Source organism: Macaca thibetana, chromosome 3, assembly GCF_024542745.1.
Source record: "Macaca thibetana thibetana isolate TM-01 chromosome 3, ASM2454274v1, whole genome shotgun sequence".
Classification (NCBI taxonomy): domain Eukaryota; kingdom Metazoa; phylum Chordata; class Mammalia; order Primates; family Cercopithecidae; genus Macaca; species Macaca thibetana.
In genome coordinates this window covers 26,856,142-26,871,363 of record NC_065580.1, presented here as the reverse complement: position 1 = coordinate 26,871,363, position 15,222 = coordinate 26,856,142, and the positions used below count along the sequence as shown (strand labels likewise).

Below are 15,222 nucleotides of genomic sequence, written 5' to 3'. Positions count from 1 at the left end.
GTGCAGGCTGAGGGCCCCTTTCACAAACCACCCAGACTTCACCTTGGCCTCCATCCATCCCTGTTTTCTTCTACTTGACAGGAGGCAGGTATGATGTTACAGAAGGTAAAACTGAGGCCATACAGGAAGTACTGCCTTCTGCCTCCTCCTCTCATGTCTGCTTACCTTGCAGCCCTGGGGGTGGGAGGTAGGGGTTCTCACAACCTCTCTGGTGCCTTCTCTAAGCTTTGGAGCCCCTCTGTTCACAGGGCTCCGTGCTCTGTGGGCCTGGGACAGCATTGTGGGCAGAGACCAAAGCTGACATGGAAACTGCCACTGGGCATGGAGTGTCAGGGAGGGACCAGATTTTCTGACTGCCTTTGAATTATGCCAGGTAAGAAAGCCCCATGCCAGGACTGCAGAGCTATCCTCAGCCAAGCAGAAAACAGGGCAGTCAAGGCTCCCAAGTAAGGCAATGAGTTTAGAGCATGGTCTCTTCCTGAGAGGCCTCACTGGGTGACACAAAGAAAACTGTCCCCCGTCTGCCTTGCAAGGTATCATTCAGGAAACTCTTCTGGTATCATCTGAGCCAATCTGCATTCTGAATGCAACCTCTGCGATCCTCTTCTATGCTGGCCACTGCTAGGATCCCGTGCTCTGTTACCATGCAACCTTTCTATACACTTGAGTGCACAGTTTCTGATCTGTCTGTGAGTTATGCATATTTCAGACAAGATTGGGCACATTCAGGGCGGCATGGCCATAGACTGAGTTACGTATACTTCAGTGTAGCTCAGTGGTTCTTGACTTTTTTCTACTATAACTTACCTGAGGGATGTCAGACCTTCCCCTAAGGAACTCAAGGACTCATTATGCCTGAGGCTGCCACCCAGAGATGTACTCGAGTTTAAGAGGGTGTTTCTAACTTTTAGAGGCACTCTTTGCAAAGGGGAGGGGAGAAGACAAGATCCTACTCCTACCTTCTTATACTTGAAAATTATTGGTAAATGTTATTGGTCACATGTAGTTCAGGTTCTTAATAGGAAGAATAAAGTTTTTCTTCTTAATTTATAATGTTTGGATCCAGCTTACAAAGTGGCACATTTCAGGTGTTGGCCAGAAACAACAATAGCTGGACTGGAACCAAATTTCATCAGAGTGAGGTCCAACCATTGTTGGCTTCTCCAGGTATTGATGGCAAGGGTCTTTGGATCCCCAAAGAAAAGCCTTCAGCTTTCTGGTTGTTTGAGCCCTATTTCTGCCCCTTAGTTTATTTACCGTTTACCTCCACTATAATGCCATTGCCTTCTTCCCTCTTCTACAGAATAAAATGGAGCCACAAAAAAGGAGGCATGTTGGCAAGTGGCCAGCACTCAGGCCAGGCTTTACTGACCCAGTGGCTCTAGCCCAAGTGCACTCACAGCCAGCTGATGGGTGTTTGACAGCAGTGGGAGGGTCCTCAGGTGCTACACATTTAACTGCGGATCCAAACCAGAAAATCCTATAGAGATGTTGAAGGAGATGTTAAGGAGATGTGGAATCACTAAAGGGACAGCATATATCTTGTTCATGATTTTGTGGCCAGTATGAAGGTGGAGAAAAGAATATCCAATGCCTTCTTCCTGGTGTTCAGTCCTGGAAAGTCAATCTCCAGCCCAGTAAGCCACAGTCAGGAAAGTCCAGGAATCCTGCTTCTTCCCGCCCTCCAGTGTGTGATTACCCAGCGTGACAACTATATCCTGACCCATCATCATTCCCATGCCGCCATTGCCATATATTTCTTAAGGGAATTTGGCAAATTTAAAGAGAAGTCAGAAAGAAAAAAGGAAGGGAGATAAAATTTAGAAAGGATACTAGGAAGGAAGAGCAAGGAAGATGAGGAGAAAAGACAGATCAAAGGGAAAGGCAGTGATGACAGAGAAGTGGAGGAAGGGAATTACCAGGAGGAAGTGGGAGGCAGGAGGCAGCCTCCCCATGGTACTCACGTGTTGTGTAGCACACACCAGCCACAGTGGGGGTCGCCTGAGCCAAGGCACTCGCCGCAGCTCCGATACTGACCACAGGACTCCACAGGGACTCTGGTGAGCTAGGATAGCAGGGTAGGGAGAAAGTGGTCAAGATTTTGCAGAACACCCAGTAGTGTACCAGAAGAGATGCTGCTCTAAATATCAAGTGGATCACCTGAAATGTTGCAGGAGCATGAAGGTGCTTGGAGCCCAGTGTGGGAAGGGACCTTGAGTGATTATGTTTGAGTAGGTGGCCACATATGCATCCAGGGAGACAAGCAGCCATATTATTTTCTTAGCAGTCTCCATGAATACAGACTCCATACAGTCCATACTAAGTTGTTAGAAAAGATATTTACAGCGTTCAAGTTTTCTACCTCTGAAACCCCCAAATATCTCTACAAATGGCCAATTCATCATGTATTTGTTTCCTATCAATTTAATAAGTGCAAATGGTCATTCTCACTCCCTCATCATTTCTCTTTTTCTATAGTGTTTCCCCTTCTTTCCAGTCCTCCTTCACGTTTCATCATTTTTGCTGCTCCAGAGAGCAGTTAGCCTGAGACCAAGACCCTTCTCTTTCTCTCCCTCCTTGCCATTTACCAAGATATCATAAGCTCACTCTGTAGCTGTTACTTACCCGCTCTTTCTTTCTCATAATGTTGGCCAACTGGCTCTAAAAGCTTTCACTATGGTGCTTTCAAAGAGCATCTGCTGCTATTTCTCCTCCTACCCACACTCTTTTCATGACTAGAGGCTTCCTCTCCAACCCAAAACTTTATATTAGCTTTCACCAGCCGCCTGCTAATGTAAAATGTTCCACATGACATTTTTGCTTAGCCCAAATGCTTCCATTTCCTGCATGCTCTTAAATATCTTTTGAATTTCTTTGTTCTCCAATGTAGCTTTGCCTTGATGTCTCTTTACATGACTTGCCAGCACCTGCTACATAGTAGGTACTCAATAATGACACACTGGATCAAACAGAGTTTTTATTTTCTTTTTATAGCCTTGGTCTTTATTCTCTGTTTTGCCAGTTTCTTCTTTACAAAAAGTTTTTTTTTTTTTTTTTTTTTTTTTTTTAATTTTACATCATCCTTTTCCATTTGGGATACCTTTTCATCTCAATGGCGAATCCTACCTGATGTTTCAGCTTGAGCTAAGAGAATTTGATGTGGCCGTCCTTTTTAATTTCTCACCACCAGACAACAGGCACAGAAAACTATAAACTGCGCTGACCTGGCTGAACCCTCTCTGTTACATGAGCAAATGCAGAGGCAGTGTTTCCCCTGCTGTTTTATGGGGCATGTGCCTCTGTAAAATGATGTCCGCTTGGCAGGGGCTACTTGTAACTCACGCACAGGCAAACTGGCACCAGAGCTGCTCAATTAGTCTCCAACTCTCTTTTGGAATTAATTAATAATTAATTCCCAATCCCACATGATCTCTTTTCCCTTAACTTTCTTATTCCCTTTATGCATCTTTTTGTTCTCCAAAGTACACACCGAGAGTTCTTAATGACCACACTGCATTTTCACTTCTTTCAAGCAACCTTTTAGCCTCCCTCTCCCATTCTGACGGCAGTGACCTTGACCTTGGTGGCCCTTCCTCCACCTTCTCAGATGTCTTTTTTGCACATTTGGAATTTTATCTTTTATTATTGCTCATGTAATCTGCATGGGCTGTGCCTGGAGTCTGCCTACATACGACCTTCCTATCCTACTAATTAACCTTAACAATTAGTTCCTTATGAATTACCCACACTGGCTCCATACCAGCCAAGAATTTGCCCTCTTTCTGTTGTGTCTTTAATTTCTTTTCTTACTCCTTAAGTGAGTATAGACATGCTAGTTATGTAAGCATATAAATAGTGACGCCTAACCCAAAGTACCTGGACTCCTAGGAATTCATGAGTGGTAATGAGGTCCACAAGCTATTTTCAATATTTCCCAAAGCCTAATGGAAATTGAATTGTTGCTGTTTTATGTTTTTTATTCATATTCAGTGATGTACGTCTCATATTAAAAATAGGAAATATGTTATTACTTAATAAATGCAGTTTGTTTAGTAGACAGAATCTTTCAAAACATAATGCACAGAGGGAAAAATAATAAAAGGGGCCATAAATGGTGAAAGTTGGGAACCATAAGTACACAATAATGTTTTCATATGTTCCAGCTGCTTGTCTAGCACTCCATATTTTGCATGGGCTTAAACAGAAAATCATGCCTTGCTCAATCAAAAACATTTTCTTGCTTTAAACTTAATTACCATCCTCCCCAGTTTCTCCTATTGACAAGTTCTATAATCCACCTTGGATGGAATGTGGCTGCAGGTTCCAGAATGTTCCACATCAAGTCAAGAGCCAGCTCCTTGGTGAACGTGAAATTCTCAAAAACCTTTGCATTCAGATTCTTAAAATATTTTGAAACTGGTGTTTAATAATGTCCATACCCTGGAATTGTCAAGTCCCTCCTCTTGATTTTAAACATGAGTCATTTTTTGTTGGGTTTGAAAGAATGCAAGAGCCCTCAGAGCTAGGTTCAAATTCTGGCTTAACTGGAGATAAAAATCCCCCCTCCCCGACCCCCACCCCAATTCAGTTTCCCAAAGCACAGACAACGCAATGGTTTTGTAAATGGTCTGGCACTTTATAAGTGACGGCTATGATGGATCGCTGCTATCCTTTTTATTAATATCCCAATCCTCCTTGTACTGTCACTTACCTCTCCCCTACATCCCAGAAAACTCCTCTGACAGTCTTCTGAGGCCTCAGGAACTCTGTCAGGAGTTCAACAGACCTGGGAGAACTTTTCTTTTTTAATACCTTGATAGCATCATTTCCTCCTTGAACTATGACATTTGCCCCTAAACCATTCATTGTTCCACGCTTCGGATGAAACCCGGAGTTATCTCATTTCCAGGACTTATTCACTATCTTTACTAGCTTCTGGAACAACTATCTGCTTTTCTTAGCTTTTCATGTAGGTGGGTCCATGTGAGACAGGGACACAAGTCCTGCACGGGTATCATGAGCCCTGACATAAGTCCTGCACGGGTATTATGAGCCTTGGGTTCCAGCCACAGTTCTGCCCCCCAGTTTCTTGGGTAAACTTGGACAAATCTCTCTCTGGGCTTCTTTTTGATGATCTGAGAAATGAGGAACTGGGCAGGTTAGTTCTGAATTCCCTTTCAGTCCTAACATCCTAAGCTCCTTGTTAATGCTCCGACAAAGTCTCTCGGGTCAACCTCATCTCACTTGTGTGGTTTTCATGGACATGTATGACAATGGCACTGAGTCCACCTTCAAGAAAACATTCTCTTGGTGACAATCATCCAGGCATCCAGAGCTTTCTCATCTTGAAGGTAAACAACGCAACTGCCTTTAGTCTGTCCTTACAGAATAGTTATATTCATGATTTAATCATTTTTATGACTCTCTCCTGAACTTCATCTAGGTTTTCTCTACTCTTTTTAAAGTGTGGACATTCAAATTGGGGAGCCAACAGGATTCTGACAGTCCAAGTAGAAAGGTTATCATCATTTGAAAGCTAGGTGCCACCTCCTTCACCTTGCCAGGACCTTCCCAAGGAAGGACAGAACCAGGGAAATCTCCCAGGCTCCACCATCAGGCAATAGTCTCCAGCATGGCCAAGGCCTCCCAGGCTGGCTGCACACCTCTCCATCTCTATCACTGCTTTGCCTCACTCTCTACCCCATGGTTAATTCTGCAAAGCATCAGAAGTTTTTCTAATACTTTCAATCACTTTTGAAAACTGGATTTAGTCCAACCATTTAGCTCAGTATAAATGTATTCCCTCATGTCCCCAGTTACCATCCACACCTTGCTAGTACGTTGCACAGGTGGCCAGATGACCTCTGAGCCACCTTGCCTCTATGATTCTTTCTCCCCAAATACCTAGACTTGCCACTCATAGCCTTACACCATACAAAGCTGCCTCTCCCAACCCCCATCTCCAACTCCTCTCCTGACCCTGGAACACAAACCACTCCAGATGCAGAGCCACACGATTAATTAAAACCACCCCACGCTGATTAAAGTCTTAAGCTGCAGTGCCAGGCATGCTAATTAACTGAGTGAGGGAATTCAGACCACAGGAAGAGGTGAAAAAAGAAAGTAATGGGGTGGGGGAGGGACTTCTGTTTGGAGAACAAATCAGATGGTGACATGACCTAAGCTACCATAATGATAGATGGTATCAGAGACCACAGAATATTGAGGTCTGTCCCTTGGTCACAAGACTCTAGCAAACGTGTTGATGGATGTGGCTGCAGCTTCCTTTGCTGCTTCTAGAGATGGGAGCCCCATCACCTCCGGGGACCTCCACGTGTGCATAAGTTGTGCTTGGGGAGAAGGATTGGGCGCAGGGTTAGGGTAGGGTCTGCATAACATTGTCTTGGGACATTGTCCGGCTTTGTGCAAAAACCTATTAGGCAGTTTAGCAGTTCCTCAAAAGTTAAACAGAATTACTATATGATCCAGCAATTTTGCTTCTGGGTACACAAGCAAAACAAATGAAAGCAGGATCTCAAAGACACATTTGCACACTCAGGTTCATAGTGGAATTACTCACAACAGCCAAAAGATGGAAGCAACCCAAATGTCCATTAACAGATTAATGAAGCAACAATATGTGGTATATCCATACAATGGAATATTATTCAGGCTTAAAAAGGAAGGAAATTCTGACACATGCTACAACATGGATGAACCTCGAGGACATGATGCTAAGTGAAATAAGCCAGACATAAAAGGACAAATACTGCATGATTCTGCTTATGTGAGGTGCCTAGCGTAGTCAGATTCATAGTGACAGAAAGCAGGATGGTGGTTGCCAGGGACTGGGGAAGGGAGGAATAAGGAGTTACTCTTTAATGGGCAAAGACTTTCTGTTTGGGCAAATGCAAAAGTTCAGAAGATGGAGGGTGGTGACGCTTGCACCACAATGTGAATGTACTTACAAATGCACACTTAGAAATAATTAACACTGTGAATTTTTGTTATGTGTATTTTACCACAATAAAAATATTGAAATAATCCTTTTGAGTGGACTTCACAAATTACTTCATCTTCAGCATGGCAGCATGGATATGAAAACACCTGTTCTCTGCTTTGCTCCTTGGGTCAAAGGGGCACAGCTTTTGCTGGTAGACTAATACAATCATGTTTATGAAACATTCTGAGATCTTTCAGTCAGAAGATAGGCATTGCTACTCTTTTCAATGTAATCTCAAATAGACAAAGGGTTTTGGATAAATGTCACCTATCATGTATCATTACATAACTGGCTCTGTCATTCTCAAGGTCTGGATACCTGTTTCCTGATTTGGAAAAATGATGCCATAGCCTTGTTCTTCCTGGAAATGTTTGCCTCCCACCCATTCCAAAAGGCCTAAATGAGGAGCTCCCAATTCAAATAACTCACAAGAGGTCAAATGGCCACTGATTTTAGAAAATTATCCTGCTGTTGCTCAACCTCTGCTTTGGTATTTTTCATTCACAGTTATGGCCAGAAATCACCTGTGTGTCCTTCCCCATTTACACTTCCTTTCCCCCTAGATCACCTTTCTGGGAATCTGGGTGGTTTTATCCTTTTGCCACCAAGGTAAGCTTCCTTAAATAACATAATGTAGTTTGGTTTGGTTTTAAATAATTGTAAATAGAATAATCATTTGCTGTTGTACATGCAATCATCATCATCATCATCATCTTCCTAACCTGTTCAGTTCCAAAGGTCACAAATTTACAGAACAATGGCCTAGCATAGGAAGACAATGAATGACTGAGAAGAGAGCAAAGGGTCCCACATCAGATTTTAAGTCATGGCCTTGGTCTTCATAAGTTTCTCCATGTGATGAGCTGAGCCCATTGCTTGGGGACCTGGGAGCCTGGGGGTCCTCCATGGCAGCTGGAGGAATTCTTACAGCTTCTGAGTCCTGGCCCCCACTGCCCAACTCCCGCCTGGTTTCCCTGATATTTCAAAAGATGCTTTCCTCTGGCAATAGGGTCCCACTCTGCCTGTTGCTCACATTCTGAAGGGTGCCTGCTGTTCTGCTGATTACATTCAGAAATGTTCCATAGATATAGCATGCAGTCTCTGTATGTATCTCTAATTTGTTTAAGCATTTGACATTCTGGTCAAAATGTGAGTTATTACTCCATTTCTACTCTTATAATTGGATGCTAATGCAATGATGGCTACACTGAGCCTGATGGTTAGAGTTAATTTAAATGTCCAAAAGGTTTCTTAAGTACCCAATTTCCTTCAAAATTGTCAAAAAAGAAAGAAAAAAAGAGGCAAGATGACCCATTAAGAAACTCCAAGAGGCTGCTGGGGGAACTGTCAAGCTGTGCAGATGCCGCACTTGGTGCTGTACATCATGCTGTCCTTCCTTGCCAATGTCCCCGAGCAGAGGAAGTAGAGTTGAGAAAAGTTACTCCTTTTCTGGAAAATTCTTAGCTCAGTAATACACGTGGGTCTCAGTGGCTTGGTCTTGGGGAGCTCCTCAAATCCTCTCCGCTGGCCTTTATTTCCTTTGGTCACCACCGGTTGCCTTTCCAAGCTTTATTTCTGCTGGCCTGGGACCACACAAAGGTTTTGTGGAGTCTCCCTGTGATGGCTCCAAGGCCCTCACCACCAGGGCTGCAATTTGTGGCTGAGCAGTGGCTCAAGAAGCTGTGCTTATTTCAAGTCACTCCACATGCCTGGAACCCTGTCACTCCTGTTCTCTTTGCTCAAAGGTGGCAGGTGTTTCTGAACCTAGCTAACTGGTATGAAAGGCAGATGTTAGGAGGCTGGTTCCAGGCTGTAGCAGATTGTATTATGAGTCCCAATTCTTCACTCCCTAAAAAGACTTTTATGTCTCCACCCCATGGCCTCATGGTGAATAGAGAAGTGGCATGCATTTCCCCACTTCTTGGCTTTTGGGCATGGCCTCAGGACTTGATTGGCCAATGGAATGGTAGGAAACTTGAGACGAATTAATGCTTCAGATGTGCTTATGTGCTCCTCTTTGCCTTCTGTGCTTCTGTCATTGCCATAAGAAGAGCTTCCCGAAATAGCTGTTTCCTCTTCAGCCTGGGCCCCAAAGGAACCCACATGGAGAGAGAACTGAGCCCAACTTATAGCCAGGAGACAACCCTGGCTGATGCAGCAGCTTGAAGCAGAACTGCCCAGCTGAGTTGAGCTTAGGGAGCTGACATGCAATTGCTTTGTAGAGCCATGAGTGTGAGGATTCGTGTCTATTGTATGCAACTGAGTTTTGGGTTGGTTTGTTACAAAGCTTTATTATAGCAATAGCTAGCTGATACACAGGTGCTGGGCAGAAAGTTACACCAGGATGTAAAAGTCCCATGAGAGGGAGAGAGAAGAGGTCAGTCAAATGGAGGAGGGGGAAGGCTGCAGTGTGGTCGCTTCTTACCACCCTGTGCTTCAAATAGGTTATGCAAACATTGAAGGCATATGTACCCGGTACGAGTTCAGAAATTATTGAAAGCTGGGTCTGATATGATAAATGGACCTTCTCAGTACCTCCCATGCTGGCCATGCTCTCTTAATTCTATGTTCATAGATCTATTGATCTCAGGAAAGTCTAGCAAAGGACTGAGCAAAGGACTGAAGACGACTCTGGAAAGACAATGTAGCCCTCCAGCTGTGGTCAGCTGACCAGAAGCACAGATGTGCTTCAGACTCCCTGTACTGGCCATCTGGCTGCCCCAGTGTCAGAAAATGATTTTTTTTCTACTTAGCAGCAGTAAAAGCTCCTTGGGAATGGTTTGCCTTGAGCTTTGCAATTCCTCCTACTGGTGCTTGGGCCATGGGGCTAATCCAGCTGGGGCCTCACTTGAGGGCAGACAGAGGCACAGGGTCAAGGGCAGCAGCCTTGGCTACCACCACTATCCCTACCTGCCTCTAGGCAGGACCTCTGGGGTCAAGGCTGACGATATTTAGAATAGCAAAGGCAACCGCCACAGGGCATGAGGGTTGGGGAGCTGGGATTCCAAACTGTAATCTATTCTGTGTGTCTGGGTGACCTTGAGCAAAAAGTTCCCATTTTTCATGCCTCACTTGATTCATTTTCAGATTAGGGGGATCCAGTCCTGCTCTGCCTCAAAGAATTGGTCACAAAATGCTACCAATACAAATGATTTGGGAAGCTTCTTGTAAACGAAAAGTAGCAGATGTTGCGGAGGGCTGCAATTTGTTGCTATTAATAAGAATAAATGCCTAATAGGAAGCCAGTTTGCTCCGGGAACTCGGACAGCCAAGGAGCGAGTGCCGACGCCGGAATCATCAACATATGTTGGTCCTCATTAGCAAACGGCAGTAGCTGGGAAGCTGGGCAAGGAGCTCTCAGTGTGCTTTCTGCAGAGCCTCGAGAAATCACCCCATCCTCAGGCTTCCCAGTGTGGGCTGCGCTGCAATGGCACGTGATTGTTATTAGCCAGAGCCCTCGCCAAGTGGGAGAGTGATCTGCTTCCCTGCTGCATAGACGGAAAAGCCATAGCCCAGAGGAGCTGAGCAGCTTGCCCAAGGTCACGCAGCAGGGTGGTGGCAAAGGTGGAAATTGAAATGAAGCTGGGGGCTGGAGCCCACCCTCGGGCCTGCCAGACACCACTGGTTCCTGGAACATAGTACAGGGGATTGAGAAACCTCTGGTCCCTCTGCTGAAAACAGGTCCTGTGTTGAAAACTACACAGCATTCAGGCTACTTACTATGCTATCAGGAAGGTCTGGCTGAGTTCAGGGGCTGAGAAGCCCCCCCTATGGGCAGATCACCAAGTAGCAGCCCTACAGAGAGAATGACAATTGGTCTCAGCACAGCCTCCTCCTCCAGGAGGTTTTCTTACTCCTTCAAATGTGGTTAGGGAGAAAAATAGAGTTTGAAATAGTTTTATCTCAGGGACAAGTGAGAAGCAGAGATCTGGGGGAAAAACAGACCTGGGTTTGGATCCTGGATCTGCCATGACTGTGTGACTTGGACAACTTATTTAACTTCATCAAGCCTCTGTTTCCTCATCTAAGCACCCTGATGGGTTGTTTCGAAGACTAATTGGGATGACACATATGAATGTGTTAGTGTTATGCTAACGGCAACTCTGTTGTTCCAGCATCTTCCTCCGATAAAATGCCCCTGTGATGGGTGGTGCAAAGTCATCTCTCTTCACTCCACTACACCTAGTACTCAGCTTATGTGCAGTAAATGAGAAAAGTAAATGAATGTTTGCATGCACACATAAATAAATAAGTGAATGAATGAACGTGGTTCCTGTTACACTTGTGCATACTCCAAGAATCCCCTGGAGATCATTGATTTGACAATCTTGGCTCTACTCTAAAACCTATCATTTCTAGATTATTGCCACAGATTAATCTCTTAGTGTAAAGGTTAAATCCTCTCCTTCTCTGAGCTCTCATGCTCACATTCACATACAGGCTCAGGAGGCCCGACTTCCTGACTTCCAGGGCTGTGGGGTTGCAATGTGTGAGATTCTCTAGCTAGGCAGATCCCATGCATTTCGCAGAGGAGACTGCAGTCCCAGAGCAGCCCTGCCAACATGGAGGTGCAAAGCAATGGAGGATGACAGGAGTGTTCTGGCATTCACACAGTTAACAAGCCAAGGGGGACTTTGGAAACATTCTAGCTGCCAATCGTCTCATTTTTCAGTTGAAGCTCAGTTGCTGCAGGGATTTGTCCAAGGCTACATGGCTACCAACACTCTTCATTTGATACCCAGTCCCTAGATACGGACTCCTGGCCAAGACGCTCATTCTTGACCCAGTCTTAAGGTCAGGGCTGAAGCAGGGGCAGAGCCTCAGGGCCCCACATCCTGGAGGAAAATGCAAGCCTCCCTCCCCATCCCCAAGCCCAGGAGGTGGGAAGGGGCTGTTGTCCTGGGGATCAAAGTGCTGCTCCTGTTCCAGCCCATCTTTTAGCGAATGACACAGACAAAGACTATGGCCCCTTCTGAACTGGGACCGGGAACCTGCTGTTGTGTGTTTCCCAAGCACAGCCTGCTCAATGGGAGCCTTTGTTCCTGCAGCCAAAAAGAAGGTGGGGAGGGGCTGGCACGGTGACACCTAACTCCCGGCCCAGGCAGTGGAGCCAGGCTAGTCCCCAGGCATATGCTGAGGCTCCCTAGCTGGCTGGCACTGGCTCCTTGTGGGAAGTGGCAGGGCAGGCTGGGCAGGTACTCCTTTCTCCATCAAGCACCTGACCCTTCTCTCTGACTTCCTTCTAGTAAGGGCTCTGCTGACCAGCATCCCCAGCAATGCTCTAGCTATTCAAACCACAAAAAAACAGTGTGTGTAAATGATACATTTTGTGAATGAGTGCACAGCAGCCCAAGGGGGTGTGCCCAGATGTGCATGTCTCAGCACAGGAGTGGCATTTGTACACACCTATGGGCAGAAGTGTTCTGGACCACAGGAGCATGTTTGCAAATAAACACATCTTTCCCTGCAGGAAACCAAGGCTGGGTATGAGGCTTCTCTGGCTAGGAAACAAATATCTTTTTTCCAAAAGGGATTTGACTCTGGGAAAATCATGGTGCTCAAATGGTTGGAAACTGATATTCCTGAAGGAGGACCTTCTAGGTCCATCAACATGGGGCCCCACTCTCCGGAGACCAGGTGCTGCTGGATTAGAAAGGAGGCAGAGATGACAGATGACCCAAGGAATCCTAAATCGTCTTCCTTCCATCCTATCTCCTATCTCAAGGTACCCGCCTACTCTCCTGAACTTACACGAGTTCCCATTTTGGGATCAGGGCCCAGCCTGCTGCTGGGGAAAGGTGAAGAGGGCCCTCTTGTGTGTGGGCCACCCTGGACACAGGTCATCATTGCCTACACAGGCAAAATGCAGCTTCTTCATTAGGAGATATGGCTTTGAGGGCATCTTCCAGTAATTCTTCAAATATGAAAGGACAATTGTTAAAATGACAGCATTCTAAAAGGTGTTTTTTGTCTTAAGATGGAGTCTCACTCTGTCGCCCAGGCTGGAGTTCAGTGGCCTGATTGTGGCTCATTGCAACCTCCGCTTCCTGGGTTCAAGGGATTCTCCTGCCTCAGCCTCCTGAGTAGCTGGGACTACAGGCACACGCCACCACGCCCTGCTAATTTTTGTATTTTTAGTAGTGACAGGGTTTCACCAGGATGGTCTCGATCTCCTGACCTCGTGATCTACCTGCCTTGGCCTCCCAAAGTGCTGGGATTACAGGCATGAGCCACCATGCCCGGCCTCTAAAAGGGTTTTATGCCTTAGAAACTGTCGGTGAGGGTTTAGATTAGTGCAACCATTTTGAGGAGTAATTTGGCAGTTATTACTAAAACCTAAAATGACCCAGCAAGTCTTCCTCTTGGAATCTTTCCTGCAGAAATACTAGCACCTAGACACCTGTGGTTGGCTGTGGATATTCACTGTGGCTTTCTATGCAGTAATGACTGTTTGGAAACAACATATCCATCCACAGGGGGCTGGCTAAAGAAATCATGGCACATCTACACTCTAAGATAATAGTCTGTATGTATCAGATGGATGAATGTCTATGATTCATCTTTGAGTTAAAAAAAACAAATTTTAAAAACAGGGTATATTAAGACTCAATGTTTGTTTTCAAAAGATAACTGTGCAGCTGTGTACACATATATATGCAAACTTTGTGCAAAGAATAACTTCTAGAGAGATACCTAGCAGATATCTAGCGGATACCTACTATCTGCTAACAGTGGTTAACTTTGGGGAGTTTGAATTTTTCACAGACAGGGTATTATAGACCGGGAAATTAAAATAATATTTTAAAGATGCTTTAACCTTTAGTCTTTTAAACTAAATTAACTGTGCAGCTCAAAATTTATTTTAGGGTGACAGCTTGAATTTTTCTTTTTTCTTTTCTTTTTTTTTTTTTTTTTTTTTTTTTTTTTTGAGACAGAGTCTCACTCTGTCACCCAGGCTGGAGTGCAGAGGCGCGATCTGGGCTCACTGCAACTTCTGCCTCCTAAGTTCAAGCAATTATCCCGCCTCAGCCTCCTGAGTAGTTGAGACTACAGACACACACCACCATGCCCAGCTGATTTCTTTTTTGCATTTCTTTTTTGTAGAGATAGGGGTTTGCCATATTGGCCAGGCTGGTCTTGAACTCCTGACCTCAAGGGATCTGACTGCCTTGGCCTCCCAAAGTGCTGGGATTACAGTCATGAACCACCACACCTGGCCCAACTTTTCTTTATACCCACAAGATTTCTAATATTCTGGAACTATGGAAAGGGCTCTTGGCTGCTTGGTCTCTCCCTCTTGGTTCACCTTCTGACCAGCAGCACCCTGGAAGTGAGCCCTGGGCCATGGGGGAGTTTTCTCCTTATAAAATTAACCATCCCATATCGGGTGGGAAAGTCATTGTTTGGCAATGCACTTATTCAGTGATGTCACCTGTCCACCCAGACACCAATTCCACCCAACACGCAGAAGACTATCTCTCTACAAAAGTTACTGGGCGAGGACCATGGCACCTCTGCCTACAGTCCCAATATGTGCAGATGCTATCATGCACTATGTTTGCATCAGTTTAGTTTCCATGTGGAGGAGTCATGGTATGCTGGGACATCACTGGGTGGGGGGTCCTAGGACCTGGGCTGTAATCCTAGACCTGTTCCTCACTTGCTGCAAGCCCTTAGCAATTGTCTTCATCTGTCTAGCTTTCAGTGTTCAACATAAATTGATCTCTATCGTCCTTTCTACCCAGAAGATTCCATCATAACTAACTATCGTATGGCTAGAAAAATCTCCAGGAGTCTCACTCCAGGATCTCCCTCAATTTTATTCTCATCTGGGTTACTTCATCTATCTGTATGATAGGGACCCTCAGCTCTGCCCTTTCCCTAGCTCTTGTGATCTTGAAAAAGTACGATGATATCAATCTGAAATATACTTTGAATTCTAAGAAAGGAAATTGTCACAACTTCTAATGATGAATTATGAAACCACTAGAGTTTACTGCGACCATTTCTATTTATCATTAATATAAACAATTGTGAGGGTGAGTAAAGGGTTGTGTGCACATCGTCTCTGAGAGAATGGAGAGAGCACAGTCTTCTGAAGTCCTAGATTCAACTCCTGGCTTAGCCACTTGTCAAAAGTGTCTCTTTGAGTCTCGGTTTCCTCCTATGCATAAAGGGAGTAGTGAATATACTCCCTATTAGGTGACAATTAAATTCTG

General features: G+C 45.1%; 3 protein-coding genes across 3 annotated transcripts in view; 1 reads left to right on the top strand and 2 right to left on the bottom strand.

The window, feature by feature from the left end:
• Positions 1-15,222, bottom strand: part of PLXNA4 (plexin A4) — a 450,027-nt gene that overhangs the window by 115,096 nt on the left and 319,709 nt on the right. Inside the window, exon 5 of the mRNA XM_050782490.1 lies at positions 1,965-2,065. Coding sequence (XP_050638447.1) covers positions 1,965-2,065 — 101 coding nt within the window. The remainder of the gene's footprint in view (positions 1-1,964; positions 2,066-15,222) is intronic.
• PODXL (podocalyxin like) overlaps positions 1-15,222 on the bottom strand; it is a 1,065,326-nt gene that overhangs the window by 739,990 nt on the left and 310,114 nt on the right. The window lies entirely within an intron of this gene.
• LOC126950803 (basic proline-rich protein-like) overlaps positions 1-15,222 on the top strand; it is a gene marked incomplete at its 3' end in the record, with an annotated part of 538,772 nt that overhangs the window by 216,289 nt on the left and 307,261 nt on the right. The window lies entirely within an intron of this gene.